General features: G+C 36.9%; 1 protein-coding gene across 1 annotated transcript in view; it reads left to right on the forward strand.

Moving 5' to 3' along the window:
- The window catches only part of FAF1 (Fas associated factor 1), a 198,552-nt gene that overhangs the window by 19,361 nt on the left and 158,359 nt on the right, over positions 1-20,832 (forward strand). Inside the window, exons 3-4 of the mRNA XM_070939550.1 lie at positions 13,345-13,391; positions 19,133-19,341. Coding sequence (XP_070795651.1) covers positions 13,345-13,391; positions 19,133-19,341 — 256 coding nt within the window. The remainder of the gene's footprint in view (positions 1-13,344; positions 13,392-19,132; positions 19,342-20,832) is intronic.

Below are 20,832 nucleotides of genomic sequence, written 5' to 3' on the forward strand. Positions count from 1 at the left end.
CTGTCCATTCTTCCACCGTGGGAGATTCCACCGAACCGTCTCTCTCTACGCCAAGGGGCGGTCTTCCACCCAGATCCCGGGTGGCTCCAATTGGCCGTTTGGCGTTTGAGCGGGTCATCCTGCGCAAGGACCGTCTCCCCGACTCTGTCATAGCCACTATACAGGCATCTCGTAGACCTTCGACATCGCGCATATACGAGGCATCGTGGCGGGCCTTCTGCGTCTGGTGTGCTGACAACTTGGTAGACCCTACGTCGGCTCAGGTCGTTGACATCCTCTGCTTCTTACAGTCTGGCCTGGACAAGGGCTTATCACCGTCTACCCTTCGTCGACAGACCGCTGCCTTGTCCACTGTCGTTCGCTGTCCACCTTATTCGTCTCTGTCTCAGCACCCCCAACTCAGAGAATTCTTGCATGGGGCTATGAACTTACGTCCGCCTCCAGTTCGTCGATATCCGACCTGGGACCTCTCCCTTGTTCTTCAAGCGCTGATGAGTCCTCCTTTCGAACCGCTGGGCTCTGTGTCTCTTAAGTACTTGTCTTATAAGGTCGCCTTCCTCTTGGCTATCACATCCGCCAGACGGATATCCGAACTTTCAGCTCTGTCAATCCGGAACGATTTGTGTATTTTCCACACTAATACGGTTGTTCTTCGCCTGGACCCGGTTTTTTTTGCCGAAAGTGAACTCTTATTTTCATCGCGCTCAGGAATTAATCCTTCCTGACTTCTGTCCGTCACCCAAGCACCAACGTGAGAAGGATTGGCACACCCTTGACGTGCGCAGGGCCCTCCGGCGTTATATTCGCAGGACTGAGTCATTCAGGAAATCGGAGGCCCTTTTGATATCCTTCCATCCGAGATCCTTGGGCCAGAAGATATCTCCATCGACTGTGGGCAGGTGGATTAAGGCGTGCATCTCCACTGCTTATGAACGTCAGGCCAGGCAGGTCCCAGCCGGGATTTTGCCTCACTCTACTCGTAGTGCGGCAACGTCAGCTGCTTGGGCCACTCAGGCTTCTGTTTCTGACATCTGCCGGGCTGCCACCTGGTCCTCGGTGACTCCTTTTATCAGACATTATAGGGTGGATTCTTTTGCCTCGGCTGAGGCTTCCTTTGGCCGTCGTGTCCTGCAGAGTGTGCTAGCGAGGCAGGACTCTGGGGGCCTTTAGTTTCCCACCCTTGTGTTTTCTGAGCTTGGGTATATCCCAGCTATGGACTGCAGGAGCAGTACTCTGGAAAACGAACATTGTCTTACCTGAATGTTCCTTTTCGGAGTACTGCGACTGCAGTCCATCCCCTCCCTTGTTTTTTCCTATTATTGGACTATTGTTGTCTGGACTTGTTATTATTGTAGAACTGTTGGTTTTTTCTTGGACTATATTAGTGGTCGCGCCTTCGTTCAAAGACTGGTGCATTATGGGAGCAGTGGGCGTGGCCACAGGGCGAGGAGAGATGTATCTAAATTTCACCCAGTCAAAAGGAACTGATGATGAAGAAACCCAGCTATGGACTGCAGTCGCAGTACTCCGAAAAGGAACATTCAGGTAAGACAATGTTCGTTTTCAAATCACGAAAGATTTGATGTTGTGATTAAAGTGTTGGACTAGGAGGAAGAGAAACCTGGTTCTAATTCATTAAGAGAATTTGGGGAAGTCACTGTCCTCATCCTGACTTACCTCACAGGCTTTTAGATATGGGGAAAAATAAGAGGAAAGAATAGAACATAACCTGCCTTTTGCTCCTGCATGAAAGCCAGATTAAAATCCTAAATCAAGAAATATATGTTTAGAGTGCAGACTACAAAAAACAACAGGCCTTTCACTTTTGGGAAAAAAATGTAATTTGGCGTTGCAAGAAGCAGTAACCAAAGTTTTCTTATTGGCCCAATTGATTGCAATGTTTTTCCATTGCATTTAATTTGGAATGATGTTACTCGTGATGTAGCTTTGTCCTTTTTCAGGGTCTTGGGGCAGGGATGGAAGTTTCTCCTTTTACATCTTTGTAAGGATTCCATTTAGTTTTGGACATCATTACTGCTTTCTGATTTTACTGAGCTGTTCATGGTGACAAAGCATCAGTTGTATTTCCTTACCTTTGATCAAGTATCATATGTCTCTGCGCTTTCATGTTTTTTTGAGGTGTGTACTGGAAGTGAAGTAATGGTAACAGTATACAAGAGTATGCTTTAGGAGGATACAACTTTTCTTTCCAAATTAATGGAAAGACAAGGTATGCTATAGTGAAAAAAGAAATACTAACTTCCTCAAGGCCAGGTTTTTTTTTATTGCAATCTTATGGCTACCTACTGACAACATGTATCTCTAGTCAAATCTGATTTGGATTCCTTTCAGGGATCCATACTAAATGTAAATTTCCTGGATTTTTAAAGAACAGGGTCTGTTTCTCCTGAGGGACTTCAGTCCTAGGCAGATTTTTATTAAAATCAAATTTTTCAGATACACAATAAAGTATGACATATATCTGGCAAATGCATGAGTTTAGAAAAGTGAAACCATGTCTCCTAAGAAGTATTTAGAGTCTGAGGGGGACAGTAAGCTTGTGTTAGCATCTATTTGTAACTGTACTTCAATTTTCAACAAATCTTTGCCAAAATGTCTTGCCAAAAATTCTCAAATCTACATACTTGTGCCAATAAAGATAATGCATTTTCAGGGTCAAAGAAAGGTTAAATAAAGAAACAGAATGTGTATAATGTTTCATATTGTACAATGATAGGAAAGAATTTAGTGTCAACTGATCTGTATTAGGAGGTCAGATGTTCAGAGATACATTAAAAAGTTGGAAATTTATTGGAAATCTAGTTGTCTTTGTGTGCAGAAGAAAGTGATATAGTGTGACACATTGAAAAAAACGGCACTTTTCTGAGTTTTTCTGAGAAATATGGTTTGGATAATACAGGTTTCTTTCTTATATCCAAAAGATGAGGTAGAATTATCTTATGGTTTTACATTTTAAGAGTTAAAACATTAATAATCCTTAATGTAAAAAAAAGTGCTGCCAGTTTTTATTACTTTGTTACTAAGCTTCAGCAATGCAGGATTTTTAAAAAAGGCATTATTGAGATTGCAGATTGTCTTGTTCTTTTCCCCCCCTTCAAATTAATTTTTTTATTTTTGCTATATAAAGAAAGAGCAACAGTTTCAATATCTATATAAACAGAATGTGCAGAAATGGACAGACTAATACTTGAAATTAAAGAGAAGGAAGACACGGAATATTTTGAAATATGGATTTGTTTTATCAATGGTTAACTAACAGAAACAGAAGTTAGAATGTTTAAAGGTATAAGAGAAGAACTAATTTTACTTTGAGAGAATTATGACATGTTTACTATTAATATGAATTAGTATTAACAATAAGTATGATGAGAAAACACTGTTATTATAGGACTACTATTAAGGAACATTATTACTATTATGAGGATGTTGATTGCTCCAACTAATTGTACCCAGACAACACACTGTTTATATAGGTCTTGTTCTTATTTTGATAGCTAGAAGATACATTGATGTGGGCCAAGAAGCTGAACATATTTTAAATTCAGATACGAAATTCTGGATTATGGAGATTCTCTTTTGTATTCTTAGAAATATGCTATTGTAGCATACCGTATTTTTCGGAGTATAAAATGCACCGGAATATATAAGACAGCTTAGTTTTTGGGGAGGAAAATAGGAAAAAAAAATCTGCCTACCAGGTATTCATCTGGCTAGTGTCCTTAGTCTGGTCATCTTCAGCGCATTAGTTTGCTGGTTTTTATCCCCTGCTTGGGGATAAAAAACAGCTTCTAAAGCACAACTGATCTTTGGAGACAGAAGCAATGAGAAAAGCAGACAAACCACTGAGATCGCTGCAGTCACAGCGCTTCATTAGGGCTGAAAAAAATGTCACAGCTGAGATTTGGAGGGATCAGGCAAAGCGCTTCACTCCTAGCGCCTTGGTAGGCTGAAAAAAAGTTTCGAGAAACCTTTTTTTAGAGTATAATTCAGATTATAAGACACACCCAAATTTTCAGCCTCTTTTAGGAGGGAAAAAACTGTGTCTTATACTCCGAAAAATATGGTAAGTACAGATACCTTTGGTCACTAAGAGTCAAAAGCGACTTGATGGAACATAATCAACCAGTCAAATAACTGTAGACACCTTTTAAATATTCAGTATGCCACACTTCTTCATTATTAAAAGGATATAGCCTGTATTAAGGAAAGCAGCTACTGAAAGAGATAAGACTTTTTTTGTAGTGGGTTTTATACAGATTATGTGAGGCTGAAGAAGTGCAAAATTGTTGTAGATATTTTTTGTAAAAATAAAAAACCTACACAAGTTACTAGAGCTTACAGCTGTACCATTCCAGATGCAGATCATGAAAGGGGGGATATGGCATTTTACTATTTTCAAAAATTATGGACTCTCGAGTCTTCATTTTTACAGTTAGAATAATCATGGATTTATGTAGGTGTTGTACAATCTCACCAAATGCAACTTCAGGGCTCCCTGTATCAGAATGTTTGGGTATGAAGGAGATGTTGAAACAATCCTTCAAATTTACTTATAGTTCTTAAGAGTCAAACTCTAGACATTTTCTATAAAATTCAGTTCCAAATTTTAATAATTCATCTGCTTGTTACTAGATGTTAATTCCAGAATCAGTTCTTTTTTGATCAAGAAGTAGTTTTCCTAGAAAGTATTCATTGTTGTATTTGTGTATTATTGTGCATCTATTTCATTGACCATATTTTCATGGAAAAAGCAAAGGACAAACCCGAAAAAGAGGGCAAATCTGAAAGAAGTTTGCACGGATAACAAAATTACATTTTTAGTTTTAGAACATTTAGAAAATTCAAAAGCAAAACCAAGAAAAATAAATAAATTAAATAAAGCTAAAGGAAAGCTTTTGCAAATAAATCACATATGGTCATTGTAATTATAAGAAATGAAAAGTGATAAACTAGATATCTCAGTGTGTGTTCTTCTGGGGAATATTAACGTGAATAACTTTCTAGGTAACATAAATTTTGATGTTCTTCATAAAATACTTATACTACAGATTTTTATGTGAAGTATAGACTGTCTCATATATTTCCTGTATAAAATAGTTTATAGCTTTTAACTCAACTTACTTTGTATAAATAGATTAGCAACGGCTTTGGAGATATTTATAGAATTTTATTGTTTTCCTCTTGGAAAATTCAAAAAGCAAATTTATAAATTTACGTTCTGTGTTCTTAATTGACATACAAGGAAAGTTGAATTCAAAAGCTGAATCTGTTTTGAACTATGCTATGCACCAATGGAAAAAAAAACCCAATTTCAAGCCAGAAAAATAAGCATATCTATATCTTTCCATTGATGTACACTACTGTTAATTGAGAATTACTGAGGCACTAAAACTGAAAAGTACTGAGGCACCAAAATAATCTTTGAAAGAAGTGATGGCTGTGCATTAGGATGGGGGGGCGGGTGTGGCGGTTTAGGCTAAATGCTTTAAAATGCTGCTCATCTGGCCTACTTTATAAAGACAGTTTTAGCTTGGGTTTTGTTTTTTACATCTGCAGTTGCTTGCCAAAAAAATGAACAAATAGGAACATTATATTAAAAAGTGAGGTGCTTGTAGAATTTTTGTAACCTAACTTATTCCCAATTTGCTATGAAATATTATGTTTGGTACACATGAATTTGTAGATATAAAATTCAGTAATGCACAGTATCAATACAGAAGTAAGCCTTTGGTAAGGCTTGGTGACAAGTTATGAAAGTAATGTAAGTACCATATGCAACCTTATCTAAACAGTAGTTGAAATTTCATTACTGCAGTAATGAACTCTTTCTACTTCTATTATCCTTGCGCAGCTGCCAACAAGAAATGCAGAGTCATCAAGTGAGCGGCAAGGCTAATAAATGTCAATTTCTTTTTATGAAGAAGCTACTCTATTTCTTGTAATAGAGAGTTCTTTGTACTCTTAGTCCACACAAAAGGCAGCACCTGAGAAGACGCGCTTGGCACTCTGACTAACATTTTTCCCCCTCTCGTTAAGCATTTCTTTTCACAAATTCATATTTTCAGGGTAGCAAGTTTAAACTTAAGGTGGGAGGCATTTTATATATTTATGCAAACTATAATTACATTGCTTTAAAGAGTTAAAAGAGTAATTAAAGTGTTGCCCTAAAGCAAAAACTATGCAAAGAGTACAAAATTTCAATGTTTTTAAAGCTGATTGATGCTTTGGGCTTTTGGAATATAGGAAATTTGTTTAAACTAAAAAAAAATAATATCAAAACTAAAAAAAATTCACTGCAGCACTATAGTTTAATTTCTTTTACCCCCAAATGCCCACTGACAAGATTTAGCACAAAAAAATTCCTTTTGCTTTCAGTGATGCAGTGAAGCTTCAACAATTTATCCTCCCTTCTGAAATCTTAATAAAACCATGAAATAAATAATCATTATAGGATGGCATAAGTGGAAGTGCACATTGCCCATCTTAATGTTATTTGGATTTTGCAGCAACATTTGGTAGTGGATTTAATATCAGAATAACACATGTCACTCCTCTTTTTTGGAGGGCTGGTAATTCTCAGAATTGTCATCTCTTAACCACATTCTATCTACCAGACTGCTTCTGAGGAAGAGATTAGAAGTATTGCTGCTCCTATTGCCTTGATTAGAACCTCACCATGAACTTCCATTTACCTCCTACAACTATTTAACCAGTCTCAACCTGATCAACCAATAGTCTCCACCTGATCATGAAATCTGTAAATAACTAAGCCAATGCTTCTTCTGTTCTATTCCTATCCTTTTCTATTAGAAGCAAATGGTTTAGAAAAACGCTGTTGTGATGCTTGGGAATTTGGGGAAGTTTAGAATCTTACAAGATTTTTATTAGGAAGAAACATATGCATTCTCAAAATAGCTTTAATTTGCTTTCATTATGAGTAAGACCAATGCCATTAGGGTAATTTTTTTATGGTGAATGTGACTTCTTTATTAGCAAGAGTTATGTTTTAAGATTAGATCTCAGGAAAACTGAGGTATCAGAGATAATAAATATGTTGTAGACTTCACTTTGTTGCTCTAGGCTACTGGGAATTATGAGGGGGAAATTGCTTTTTCTCATGTGTTAGGAAATGCAAATAAATATTAATTTCCAAGGAGCATTAGAATTTTTAAAAACAGTGAATGATGAAACATGATTGCACATCTAAATGGATGAATAAGAAGCAATCAAGTACATATTGTTTAGTAATTAATATATTAATGTTTCAGTTCTTATTTTAAGATTCACTACTTGTATAAATTTGTGTGTTGCCTTCTACAAAATATATGGGGGTATGGTATGTAGTAAATATATTCCTTGACAGCTCAGATCAGACATTCTTTTAGTTAAATAGTTAAGGTTTACTCATATCTGACTAAATCAAATGGAATTTACTTTAGCAATAACTAGTTTCAAATTATTTCAGAGGTGTTATTTTGCAGTGTAAATGACTGAGTCTGAATTTAATTCATTATAAAAATTATATATTTCAATATATGATGTTTCCAATTCAAAATGTTCCTCAGCAGCTTCAGCGTATGAACAGATGTGATACACATTTTATAAATCTTTTTGAGTACATACATACATGTGCTGATATGCAAACACTCAACTGAAGTATTAAAAACCCTCCAATGAAGAAAGAAAATACTGATGTATGTGATATAAACTGGATTTAATTACAGTGTGAAATTCTGATCTATTAATGTAGACTTTTCAAACCTGATATTTCTAAATGTATTGGGTAACAAGCCCTGGAATCCTCATCCATCTCTGCCATTAGGCTATTTGTAGAAATGAAATGAACTGCCATGGCCAAAAAGGGAGGAATTAACAGCCTATCTTTAATTACCTGATGGAGCCATTTGAAAAGATTGTATATTCCTGTTTGGTCATAAAAAATGTATCTTAAATGTCTAAGAGCAAAAAAGAATCTCATGTTTTACAGCTGAATTTATTACATCTTAATGTTATTAATTTAGAATGCTTCTGTGCCCCACATTTTGTTGTATGTATGCAATCATTGTATTACTATTTCACTTGCTTTGCATAATTATTTCTCTTTAAAAACTATATTTAATGGCAGTTAAATATTAAGCTCTGCTCTAGGAAAGTTAATAGTAAACCAGAAAGAACGAAAGTTCTTTCTAAATGTATATTTTAGAAAGTGAGCAGATAGGAAGAATAGCATTGTATTGGATCTATCTGTTGTGGTCCGCCAGCAGCCTGCGGAGCTGGCAGCGGAGTCGACAGTGAGGAGGCTGAGGAAGAACATGGGCCAGGCCTGGAGGCTGGGGAAGGCCTGGATGAGGGCTCTGTGTCAGAGGCAGAGATGGGGCCAGGGCCATCTGGGAGTGATGTGCGGACTCCGGAGCCTCCAGAGGCTGACAGCAGAGAGGCAGAGGAACAGGAGGAGCCTGTTCCTAGTGCACACGTGAGAAGAGCTGCCAGAAGGCAAGAGCAGCTAAAGCAAAAAGGACGACTCGGGAGTAGGGCCAAGAGATGATTGGCCCCTCCCATAAAGCTTAAAAGACCAGCAACGGCTCTTGGACTCTTTGTCGGAAAACAACGTTGATAGATTTGCTTTCTTGTCTTACTGCATTTATTTCTTGTCGGCGTCTTCTGCTTCTGAACTTTTGCCAAGAAAAGCCTTTGGCAGGTTGCCTAATTAGACCAAGGTTGGTAATAAGGCTGAAGAATTGTGTTATGAAGAATTTTTGATTTAGTTTGTACTGCGCTGAGAATGAGTTAATTCTCAGCTGTTCTAATAAAGTCTGTTTTCAAACTGATTGCGTCTGATAATACCTATTTGGGCCTGGTCACAACACTATCCTTACGTCAGTAAATATGTGTAGGAAATACATGGAAGGAAATAATTAAATCAGTTATCTTTGGATTTTCAGAATGCTCATAGTATGTCCAGAAATTAGAAATAGTAATACAGAAAGATTCCTGGGAGTTCAAAATAGTTCATATTTTTCTTTTTAATAATCCTTGCTACTTTAGAGTACAGAAGATTAGTGTTGTATTGTTGTGAGACTGAATTACAGGGGTGTGTCTAAGGCTAACCTAAATGAATCTCTAGATACTGTATGGCAGGTTTTTGAAATTGAGATTCTTCAAATTTTAGCTTTAAACAATCTTCTGTATTGATTCTTTATAGATAATAGAAAATATTTTGGAATAATGGTGACCATGTTTCTCGCCCTAATTGTATTTGTTAGAATCAAAGTTATCTATTGCTATTTTTAAAAAGGGATGGGTGGGAATAACATCAGAGACTTCAGAGGAAAAAAGTAGGCCTGTGACTTCTTGCACATCTGTTTTCAGTTTTTAAATTAGCAATTGGTTTCTGCAAAACATTTGGAAAGACTCTTTGGAGGCACCCCCTCAAAAGGCAGTGCTCAATTTATTGCTTGGATTTTTATTCAATTTCTGCTAGAAATTCAAATAATTTGCTGCTGGATTTTGATATCAGGATATTGGAAGGGCGTCATTCTAAAAAAAAAAGACGGGGCCCATGGATTACCTGGATCAGTACTCAATCACTTAAGTTTTTATCCTTTTAGAGGCAATACATTTAATTTCATCTACTTGGAAAAAATTTTTTAAATGGGGCAAATAGTAATGAATTGGCATATTTTTTCTTATTTACGGTAAAACTTCCTTTCCTACTACCCACTTCTCTAAAGTATGGGTAGTCCTTGACTTAAGACCACAGTTGAGCCCAAAATTTCTGTTGTTAAGTGAATCAATGAGTTGATAAGTTAGTCACCTGGTGGTTAAGTGAATTTGGATTCCCCATAGACTTTGCATGTCAGAAGGTCGCAAAAGTGGATCACATGATCCTGGGACCCAGCAACGGTTATAAGTATGAACCAGCTGCCAAGCATCTGAATTTTGATCACATGATCATGAGGATGCTGCAAAGGTGATAATTGTAAAAAACGGTCATAAGTCACTTTTTCCAGTGCCATTGTAACTTTGAACGGTCCCTAAATGAACTGTTGTAAATTGAAGACTATCTGTACCTCTATAAAATATATCTAAACAGTCTTTACCCAGTCAATTAATGAGTTTCAGTAGAGAGTATTACTTGGAGTTCCCTATTTAATCTTGTACTCTGACCATGGTGTCACATTTCTTTTCATTTATTATATTATAATTGATAGAATAGGGACTTTGTGATTTAACGTGTTTGAATAAGTGTGACTCATGTTAGTATTCATTAATTTACTTATTAGTAAAATTTATAAGACCGTCAATCCCATGAAGGCTGGGAAGTAAATACCACAGTTACTCTGTGGTAAGATGGGCGGCCAATAAATTTGATAAATAAAATAAAAATAAAATAAAAATAAGCAACATTAAACAAATCAAGGCACAAAATAGCAAAAAAAAAATTGTTGCATGTCCATAAAAGAAGAAAACTTTCAAATTAACATGCAGAATCCTATAAAAGGCTTACCTCCTATCCAAGCCCAAAGCTTGGTGGAGAAGCCATAGTTTTCAAGACCTCTTTAAAAGCATTTAAGATAGGGGCCATACAGATATCTGGGGATAATTTAAAGAAGGCAGGTACTATGACAGAAAAGACCAGCTTTCTGGGTCCTATCAGCCATGGTTTAATCAATGGGGATGGAGAGCATGCTAATTCTCACTGACAAGATGGATAGAAACATTCCTTCAGTGTGCTTATTTATGTAAATAAATTAGCTTTTAACAGATCAGCTTTAAAGAGACAGAATTCCAAAGATATGGTGCTGTCACCAGGAAGGCCCTGCCTCTAGGTTTCATCAGCCTCATTTGTCTCGTAGTGAGCAAAGCCTCAATACTATATTGTTCTTGTATAATTGCTTACCCTAATATCAGTAGTAGGGAACACCCACTTGGCTTAAATGCAATATCTCCAGTGGCAATAACTCTTTGAACACTGATATAAATCAAGATTATTCTACCCATTTCTCTTTCTAGTTTTGTCTAGGAAATCACATAGTTTTGCCATTGGTAGTTTACTTTCTGTCTGACCTTTTCTCTGAATTTCTTTTTCTTTTTATAAAAGAAAAGCCAACTAAAAAATTTGTAGTGCCATTATATGTTCCACCTTAGGTCCGATGTTTTTGTGCAAACTGGTTGGAAATATTGTGTGGGCATTGTTGTTAATTCTATTTGTTACTTAAAATAATTTGTCATAAATACACAATATGAATGAGTTTGCATTTTCTTTGGTGGCAAAAAAAATTAGTATCCCAGTTTTATCTTAATGTATGTCAACAGATTTTTAATTTTTTTTACCAATTTTAGCAATTATCTGACCTGCTACATTAATATGACAGAACTTTTCCCCCGTTCCTTAATGACCGATTTATATCCATTTGAAATAGGCCTTTGATCATTCTGAACTTATTTTCTCTAATGTGGAATATTAATATGTACTGTATCTTAATTAAGTCCACGCAAAGCATTTGAGAGAAATTATTTCAAAAAGCATATTGGCACTAAAGCATGTTGCACTTTCCTTGAAGTATTAAAGTAGTTGCTACCTCTGGGAAGGTTAAGACAGCTGCTCTGAAGCCTTTCTCTGGTTATCTATCTGTTTGTGTGCATGTGACTGCACAAATAAGCAAACATACATAAAAACTGCTGGGGAAAGCCTTTGAAATAGCTGTACTGAATTTTCTGGGTTGAGACTACTTTAAAGTTTTAAAGAGGGTACTTTGCTTGGACTAGTAAACTTTGTGAAGAGCTTGTTTCAGATAATTTGCACGGCCTTATTATTAATCAGTTGGCAGATAATATACCATATTTTCCGGCGTATAAGACGACTTTTTAACACATGAAAATCTTCTCAAAAGTCGGGGGTCATTTTATATGCTGGGTGTCATTCTTCTGTAACCAGGCAGACCAGCCTGAAAGGCTCTGACGAGCCTTAAATGGCTCTGGCGATCCAAGCTCTGATGATCCCAGCTTTGCCTGCTAATCAGGCAACTCAGCTGGGATCGCCAGAGCCATCCTTTTACATGGCTCTGGCGATCCAAGCTCTGACGATCCCAGCTGTGTTGCCTGCTAATCAGGCAACGCAGCTGGGATCGCCAGAGCCATGTAAAAGGAAAAAAGTTTTTTCCTTTTACATGGCTCTGGCGATCCAAGCTCTGACGATCCCAGCTGAGTTGCCTGCTAATCAGGCAACGCTGCTGGGATCGCCAGAGCAATCAAGCAGGCAGGGAGTTGTGGACTTCAACTCCCAGAATTCCTCAGCCAGCAAAACAAAGCTGGCTGAGGAATTCTGGGAGTTGAAGTCTACAAGTCTTAAAGTTGCCAAGGTTGGAGACCCTTGTTCTATTGGGTAAGTTTTTTCCCCCTTTGGGAGCTTTTAAAAAAATAGTTAATTGGGGTTTTTTTTAGTTCTTTTTTAGACCTCACCATTTAAAGTTTAGGAAGTTTTAAATTTAGTTTTCATATAAAAATAAAATAAAATAATATTTGTGCAGCTTTCTGAGATTTAGTGTGTTTCTGTAGTGTTTCACTCTAACTACACAAACACACAAAATCTCACAAAGCTGTATGTGGAATTTTGTGTGTGTAAAGTGTGAAAGTTGTTTTTTTGGGCTTTTTGTGGCTGTGTGAGGTTCCTGCTTGTTTCAGGGCCCATTTTGGGTCTAGCACAGCTGCTTTTACATTGTGGGTGAGCCAGTTGTGTTGTGTTGTGTGTGTGTAAAGTGTGAAAGTTGTTTTTTTGGGCTTTTTGTGGCTGTGTGAGGTTCCTGCTTGTTGCAGGGGCCATTTTGGGTCTAGCACAGCTGCTTTTACATTGTGGGTGAGCCAGTTGATGTTTTTTAATTTTTATTTGGTGTGCGTTGGAAGAGGGGTAGTTTTATACAGCGAGTATAGCCCAAACCCTATATTTTAACAGGAAAAGTCGGGGGTCGTCTTATACGCCCAGTCGTCTTATACGCCGAAAAATACGGTATTTGAAGAGTTCCTCATTTCTTTTAAAACCAGCTTTCTCATCTCCAATTTGACCATTTTTAACTTCACTTCTGCTGTCTTTAGGGACACATCCATATGTCAGCAGGCAATGTTCCATTACCTTGGATACTAAGCATGACCAGGTTGATTAACACTTGGTGGGATTCTTCCTAGGAAAACCAGAGTTGTAGACTTCACTGAGAGATTGGAAAACATTCCAGCATGACAGTGACAATCCACATCCATATTGTAGTCACAAAACTAAACAGTTATCATTATTGTCTAGAAATTAAATGCTGTATGCTTCCTTTTCAGGCAGCCATCAATGGAGTTATACCACAGGAAAATGGCATTTTAGAAAGGTAAGTGGTATTTTTATACTTATATCATTATCCTAAAAGCATTATGAAATAACTGCTGTTTTCTGCAATTGAGCTTTAAAATACATTTTAATAATCTAAATATGAAGCTTTTATTTAAACACTATAAGGAAAATACTGTCTAAATTAATTTGTCAATGCTTAAGTTTTGATTAGTCTTAGAAATCCACCTACTTGTAGATGCTCAGTAGAAGTAAGCTCTTAACTTTTTCCAATGAAATTATAATAATTAAGGAACACATTTCCCAAAACCTAGATTAAAACCAGTTAGGTTGAATATAAGACAAATGTTCTTAGTGATGGACCAAGAAATCTAGCTCTCTTCTTCACTTAACGTTCAATTGGTGCCTTTAACTGTAATCAGTAATGGCTTACACAACAGCCCAGTCTTCTTTCTCTAAGAAGAAGCATTATTTATATCAGCGGCAAGATTAGTGTAAAGTTCCCACAAAAATGAAAGCCTATGGACTGTGAAATTTGGAGATCCAAAATCTCTTCCAAGGAATTCCTTATTGTTATTCCTGCTTTTTGATACTGGAGAGGTAACATCTTTGCTAAGAGGGCGTTGTGAAATCAGACTTCTCTGAGATTGAAATCTGACCTTTTCTTCAGAAGGGTGATTTATATTACTGTTCCTGAAATGTCATAATTTGTAAGAAACTACAGCTGGCAATCTATGCTTGAAGCAATTTTGGACATTATGAGATTGTTTAGTCTCAACTATAGTAGTGTATAAGCAATAGATAATGTTTATTGTGACTCAGTGAAATTTCCCATTTCTAGCACTTTAGCTATCAAGCTTCACTACTTTAGCACTAATTGACTGCATCCCCCCCTCCCCCCCAAAAAACTGCTGACATTCACTAAAAACAATAAAAATAAAATTTGTCCAGGTTTTATTAGGACAATACGTAAACTGAAAAAATATTGTCCGTGTGATAAATGCAAAAGAGTGCTATGTGGAGAAAGAGAATTGTGCTTGCAAAGTCAGGCTGCTTGTGTTGTGTTCCTGAATTGCAGATGTACGGGGGACGCACAAACAGACAGAACCAAAAACAGAGGGATCAGTGTGGTTTGGGAATATGAGGACTGATCCCTTTCCTCTTCTGCTTAGTTTTGAAAGCTAACTGCATTGACCATCTGGCCGGAAAGGTCTTCACAAGCAGTAGTCTTCTTGCTTCCCACTCCAGCACAGAAAAATCTCTGAATTGGGGCCAATATATTTTTGCATGGAAATGTATACACCTAAACACAGCGCGCCCATTGTTCATCTTAACTCTGAAACTGCCCATGGCTTTGGAGCTGAGAATTACCCTTTGTTCTTTCTGATTAGCAAGAAAGAAAAGGGGGTTTTGTGTAAAAAAAGAATCACAGTGTTCTATTTTTTTGTTTGTTTCCCCTTTACTCAAACATAATTTGTAATGCAGAATGATGCAAATTATTGTAGCCGATGGTTAAGCTGACAAACGCTCTGATATTAAAGCTGCACAGATTTGTCAGCAACAGTTTGCTGTCATAGTTCAGTTTAACAGTGAGTGAGTTGTTGTTTGCAAGTGTTTGCCTATCAATTGCACTGGATGGATCTGAAAAACCAGAAGCTCAATATAAGCTTCCTATTTTGAAAAACAGATAGGAGAGGAGACATTTAAAATTTGCTAGTACACTTACCAGTATTAATATATCAAGGATTTTAAATTCATATCTCATAGTTCTGTAACAATTAGAATAGGACCCGGGTACCTTCGAGACCGTCTTCTGCCACCAATAGCCTCCCACTGGCCAGTCCGCTCCCACAGAGAGGGTCTCCTCAGGGTGCCATCGGCCAAGTTATGTCGGCTGGCGACACCCAGGGGGAGGGCCTTCTCTGTGGGAGCCCCAGCCCTGTGGAATGAAGTGCCCCCGGAAATACGTAAGATCTCCGACCTCCGGGTGTTTCGCTGCGCACTGAAGACCCTGTTGTTCCGCCAGGCCGGTTATCAACATAATAATTTTAAATTGGGGTATTTTAAATTTCTGGGGTTTTAATTGAGCCAAATCTATTTAATCATTTTAAATTTTAATTGTTGTTTTGTCTTGTGTTTTTAAATAGGCTGTACACCGTCCTGAGTCCTTCGGGAGAAGGGCGGTATAGAAATAAAATAATAATAATAATAATAATAATAATAATAATAATAATAATAATAATTTATTTATTTATTTATTTGGGTTCTTGTGGGGAAAATAGGAGAAAGAAGGTTGTTGGATATGTTTGCTGGCTTGAGTTATTTGTAAAAAACAGTAAAGGGGTATAAATAAAATTTATTCAATTTGCATGGCCATGCATCTCAACAAATGACTGTGGGCATTGAACAGTCTTAAAATAAATTGAAAACAATTTCCATCACAAATACAAAAATTATAATACATAGCAACTGAGCAAGATATTACAAGGCAGATACTAGCATAGCCAGAAGTCAGAACCGTTCACACACTCGAGGCTGGGCATCAAACCAGATCTTTAGGTTCTTACAAAAGGCCAGCAGAGTCTAGGCTATTCTCATTTCTGGTGAGAGAATGTAATTAACAGGAATTATGGCAGAAAAGGCATGCGTCCTGGGCCCCAGCACTGGCACTTTTGGCTAATAGACTCAGATCATGCCCATCCTGCTGGATTGGACTCGTTGGGGAGAAACAAGCAGAGAAAGATAGTCCTTCAATTAACCTAGTCCCAAACCAGGAAGAGCTTTAAAGGTGACAACCAGTACTTTGAATTGCACCTGGAAACACATGGAGAGCTAGTATATCTCATGAAATAGTAATGTTATGTATGCCAAGTAGCCAGGACTATTTGCTACCTGGGCAGCTGTACTCTGCACCAATTGCACCCTATTTAGAGTCCATTGCAGTAGTCCAAACAGAAGGCCACAAAGGCGTGAGCAGTAATGAGCAGGGACTTATTCAGTGGTGGGATTCAGCCAGTTCGCACCACTTCGGGAGAACCGGTTGTTAACTTTCTGAGCAGTTTGGCAAACTGGTTGTTGGAAGAAATCATTAGGGCAGAGAACCGGTTGTTAAAATATTTAAATCCCACCATTGGATTTATTCAATCATACACCTTTTTAAAAAAAATCTTCCCGGCCCAAAATGTTTATGTAAAAGGTAGACAGATCTGCGTGCCCTTCAGCCAAATAATTTCAAAAGCTGAAGAGAATAGGATCATATATGATTTATGAAGCAAAATAAAGACTGAGTTTGAAAACGGACTGGATCAGGTGGAAAAAAAAAAACCTTCAGGAGATCCTGCTGGGAGAGGGAGTGGGCAGCAGCTCAGAATGCTGTTGATTTTTCCATTCTGTACTCCCTTCCTTTCTCCTTTCTGATCACATGATCCAGAAGAAGTATGGGCAGCCTTCCAATACATAATAACAAGCAATGTATGGCCATTGTTGGTAAAGGATTGGAAGCAATTCCAGAAGCTATGTTTTTCATGGTTTCCTTGCCTCGTAGGACACTGCTGATAATCTTTTTTTGTTTTTTACAATTTAGAAATAGGAAGAAAAATATTTAAATATCTTTTCCGGATTACAAATATAATCTCCTTGTGACCTATGAAAAATTTGTTAAGATATAAATAATAATAATGCCCAATTGGATGTCTTCCTCCTGCCTGCCTGCCTGCCTTCCTTGTTTCCAAGGGAAAAGGATTTGCAAGTAGAACTTATGTGTGTATGTGGCCATGAGGGTAGTTTTTTCTCATTTAGAGAGAGACCAGCTGGCATTGCCATGACACATCATATGAGAGCATTGCAGAACAAAGGGAAGGAGAGTGTCTCTAATAGATAATTGGACTTAAGCCAAAAATGTGCAATGTTTCTTAAGCACTTGAGCACACATACCACAGTATTTCCTAACCCTAACCAAAACTCCCTGGACAAAAAGAGTGGACAGGGACAGGACAAAGCTACTTAAAAATATAATAATATTAAATACAATCAGTGCAATTAATTTTCCCCCTTATATTGCATGAAAATTAGTAAGTTTTGAAGAGGTTCTGGAGTTTGAGGGGCTGCAAATTGTATATCCCTGTTCAAAGCCATGTAGGCTTTACAAAATTAAAAATTATTTGAAAAACTAGGAACCCAAAGTAGCCTTTAGTGGATGGGATGTGTTTTGTATTATCAGTGTTCACTGTTAGTCATATTCTATAAGTACTTTTTAGATATGTCTATATGGAAAAGAAGAGGAAGAAATATATTTTATTTGTGTACTTGCAAATCGGATCAAAATGAAACTGCATGTCCTATCAGATGTTTTACGTATTTGTTAATAAACAAATCTGAATAGTGAATTACTAAAGCCAGTTACTGTGATATATACCACCATTTTGCAGTATTTGTATTTTTTTAATAGCCAGGTTGATACTACATTGCTTTCAAATACAAAGGTAAATTTGAAACTCAGCATTTTCAGTTTAGCATCTATTTCATTTTATAATTATAATTGTGTTTTTGAAAAGCATCTAAGCTAAAAAAGATAGGCTAAGTCCTGACAACTGTTAAGATTATTGCAGGTTAGGATGTTAGCAGAATTAATTGGAGGTCTATTTAGTTATGGCAAATAATTCTGAGAATCAAAAGACTTTTGTTCAGGAACAAAATGCTCACCACCTGTGGCTGCATTTCTGTACTGTTCATGGAAGTAATGTCAAATAATGTTCATAAAGTGAAACAGTTGATTGAAGAACTTGCCTATCTTAAGAACTACCCAAATTTTTTTAACAGGTTCTCCAAACAAAGCAAAATAACCAAGTCGTCTTTGCAGAAAATTTTGGGAAAGATATTAAGGCATGGCAAATATCAGAATAAAATTCATATAAGTTACAATACCATTTCATTTGTATGAGATATCACTGAGATGATATAAAATGTGGCACCCAAGCAAAATGGAACTTGATATTAAACATTAATGTTAACTATTATCAGGCCTCAGTCAATCAGTCAGTGATAGATATTCATATCAAACAATGGAAGCTAGCCCAAAGCAAAGATAAGGCAAGTAGGAAACATGGGTTTATCTTTAACTGTAACATGATTGTAAATGGAATCTGTTTCATTCTTAGACTGATCATTTGCCCAGATGAATAGGGATATTCAACTGCTCCATGTTTTGTCTTTGGCCAGCTCCCGAGTGTGTAGTGTTTACCCATGGTTTATATATTTTTTTCATATATTATTTATGTGGCAAGAAGTCTTGCTTTAGAAATTCTTAGTGGTTGCAGATTACATCCTCATTATTATTGCCACTTTGTTTTCTGGTATTTCACAAGTTTGCTTATTTTCACAACCTTTTATAAGGCAGTTCTTTTACCTTCTACATAAGGACATCATGTTGTGTCTATACAGGCCTTCTGCTGATAGATTCTTGTCCATAGGCTGGTTCAGGACACTTTGGTGTAGACTTAAGTATCATATTCTGCTGACACTTAATACACTCCAGTACAATTCTCTCTAGTCCGGTGACTTTTTCAAATATAGTCATTTTCAGTTTTCAGCATTTTGTCAACATCTTTGTAACTACCTCAGATAGTTTTACTAATTCCTCATGCATATTCTAAGTGGTTTGTACAAATCCAAGCCCTTTGCCATGGCTAGTAGACACAATTTACATTAATACATGTAAGCATATGAGCGTGCATAAATGTGGAAAATTGTCCTTATTTGACACCAAGCTGATATGTTTTTCAGTGAATATAGTGGAGAATCTTTACAAAGGCCTACCTATGGTCCCGCTAGTCATCCTTCGCCATCGTCTTCAGCATCTTCCTCCTCTTCTGCATTTCGTCCCGTAGTGCCATCCAGACAAATAGTGGAAAGACAACCACGAATGCTTGACTTCAGAGTGGAATACAGAGATCGAAATGTGGATGTGGTGCTCGAAGACAGTTCTACAGTTGGTAAGAAACTACTGAGGGGAAAAAAAAAGACAAAACCAACTAAGTACCAAATTTAATTATAATACAAAATATATGTAAGAGCTGAAATTGGCAGAGCTCTAGTAAGCCCAGGCATAACTGATTTGTAAACACACAACAGGTGCATTACAATCTCAAACTTGGGAAAAGCAGGGCCAAAAGTCCATTGACTTGAAAGGGCAGGAGGAAAAGTTTTACAATTTCACCCTGAGGGTGATTTCTGTGTGTTCTGTAGTACCCAGGTGTTTGTACACATTACTCATTTCTTTTCTGCAAGGAAGCAATTTATCTAGCTTTCTGTTGGTGGTGGGGATGGTTTTTATGCTTTTTTTAAAAGAATTGTTTATAGTGTTTTATTACTGTCTGTGAACTGATCAGGGCTATGTTAAAAAGATGGACAGTTATATAATTTTTAAAAAATAAATGAATAGCTCTAAAACTTTTTCTATTTGTTATCTAATTTCTGAAAGAGTAGAGATTTATTCAGCCAAACGTGACCTGAAGTCTGACTTGTTTCATTGAAGGGGAGGGGAGGGAAGAGATATATAAAAGCAGTACTTGTAAACTTAATGTTAGTGTTAGTCTTGGGAAACGAATACGAAGACACGTTTGAGTTCTTTAAGCATTTGAATTAATAATTGTATGATGGGCCAAAATAATGATAAAAGATACAAGAACCCATGTTAATGCAGTGTATAATATCTCTGTTATACCAGGTTAGAATCACAGAGCATGTATGCTTTTAAATTCAGTTTAAAGATTACAAAATGTTGTGCTTGAAGGGGTGCCAGAATTAAGAGAAATACCACCATGACAGAAAGAAAAGGGAATTCTGCCCTCATTATAAAGTCGTCATGGAGTCATTGATTTACAAAATGTAGTGATTTCTATTATGCTGTAAACTGTATCATTACACTTTTCAGACAGGGTGTTTGTTGTGCTGGAATTAGTGTTATGTATCACAGCATCTACTTTTCCTATCTATTAATCTCATATTACTTATATATTATTTTGCTTCCTAGGGTAACTAGGTAGAAAGAAGATGCTACTTTATTACAGTGGTACCTTGGTACTCAGCTGCTTTGAAACTCACTGAATTTGGTACTCAACACATTTTGACGTGAAAATTTTGTCCTGGTACTCATCGTTTGTTTGGTACTTAACACACAAGCTAGAACTTGTCGATGTTGGCTGCCTTGTGTCACTATATTATTCCTTCTGGAAAAAAAATTGTTTGGTACTCATTGGTTTTGATACTCATCGTGCCTCCCAGAACCAATTAACAATGAGTACCAAGGTACCACTGTATTTGTTTAAAACAGTTTTGCCAACTCTGTATGATTAGTGATATCAAACAAATGTTTCCTTTTAAAATAAGTGTTTGTTTAGTTTATTTATATATCACATTTCTGAACCACCCATCTCTCTCAAAGAGGGACTTTGGATGGTGTATTTAGTTTAAAAATGCAATAA

Source organism: Pituophis catenifer, unplaced genomic scaffold (assembly GCF_029215685.1).
Source record: "Pituophis catenifer annectens isolate HBS135680 unplaced genomic scaffold, rPitCat1.0.hap2 SCAF_3, whole genome shotgun sequence".
Classification (NCBI taxonomy): Eukaryota; Metazoa; Chordata; class Lepidosauria; order Squamata; family Colubridae; genus Pituophis; species Pituophis catenifer.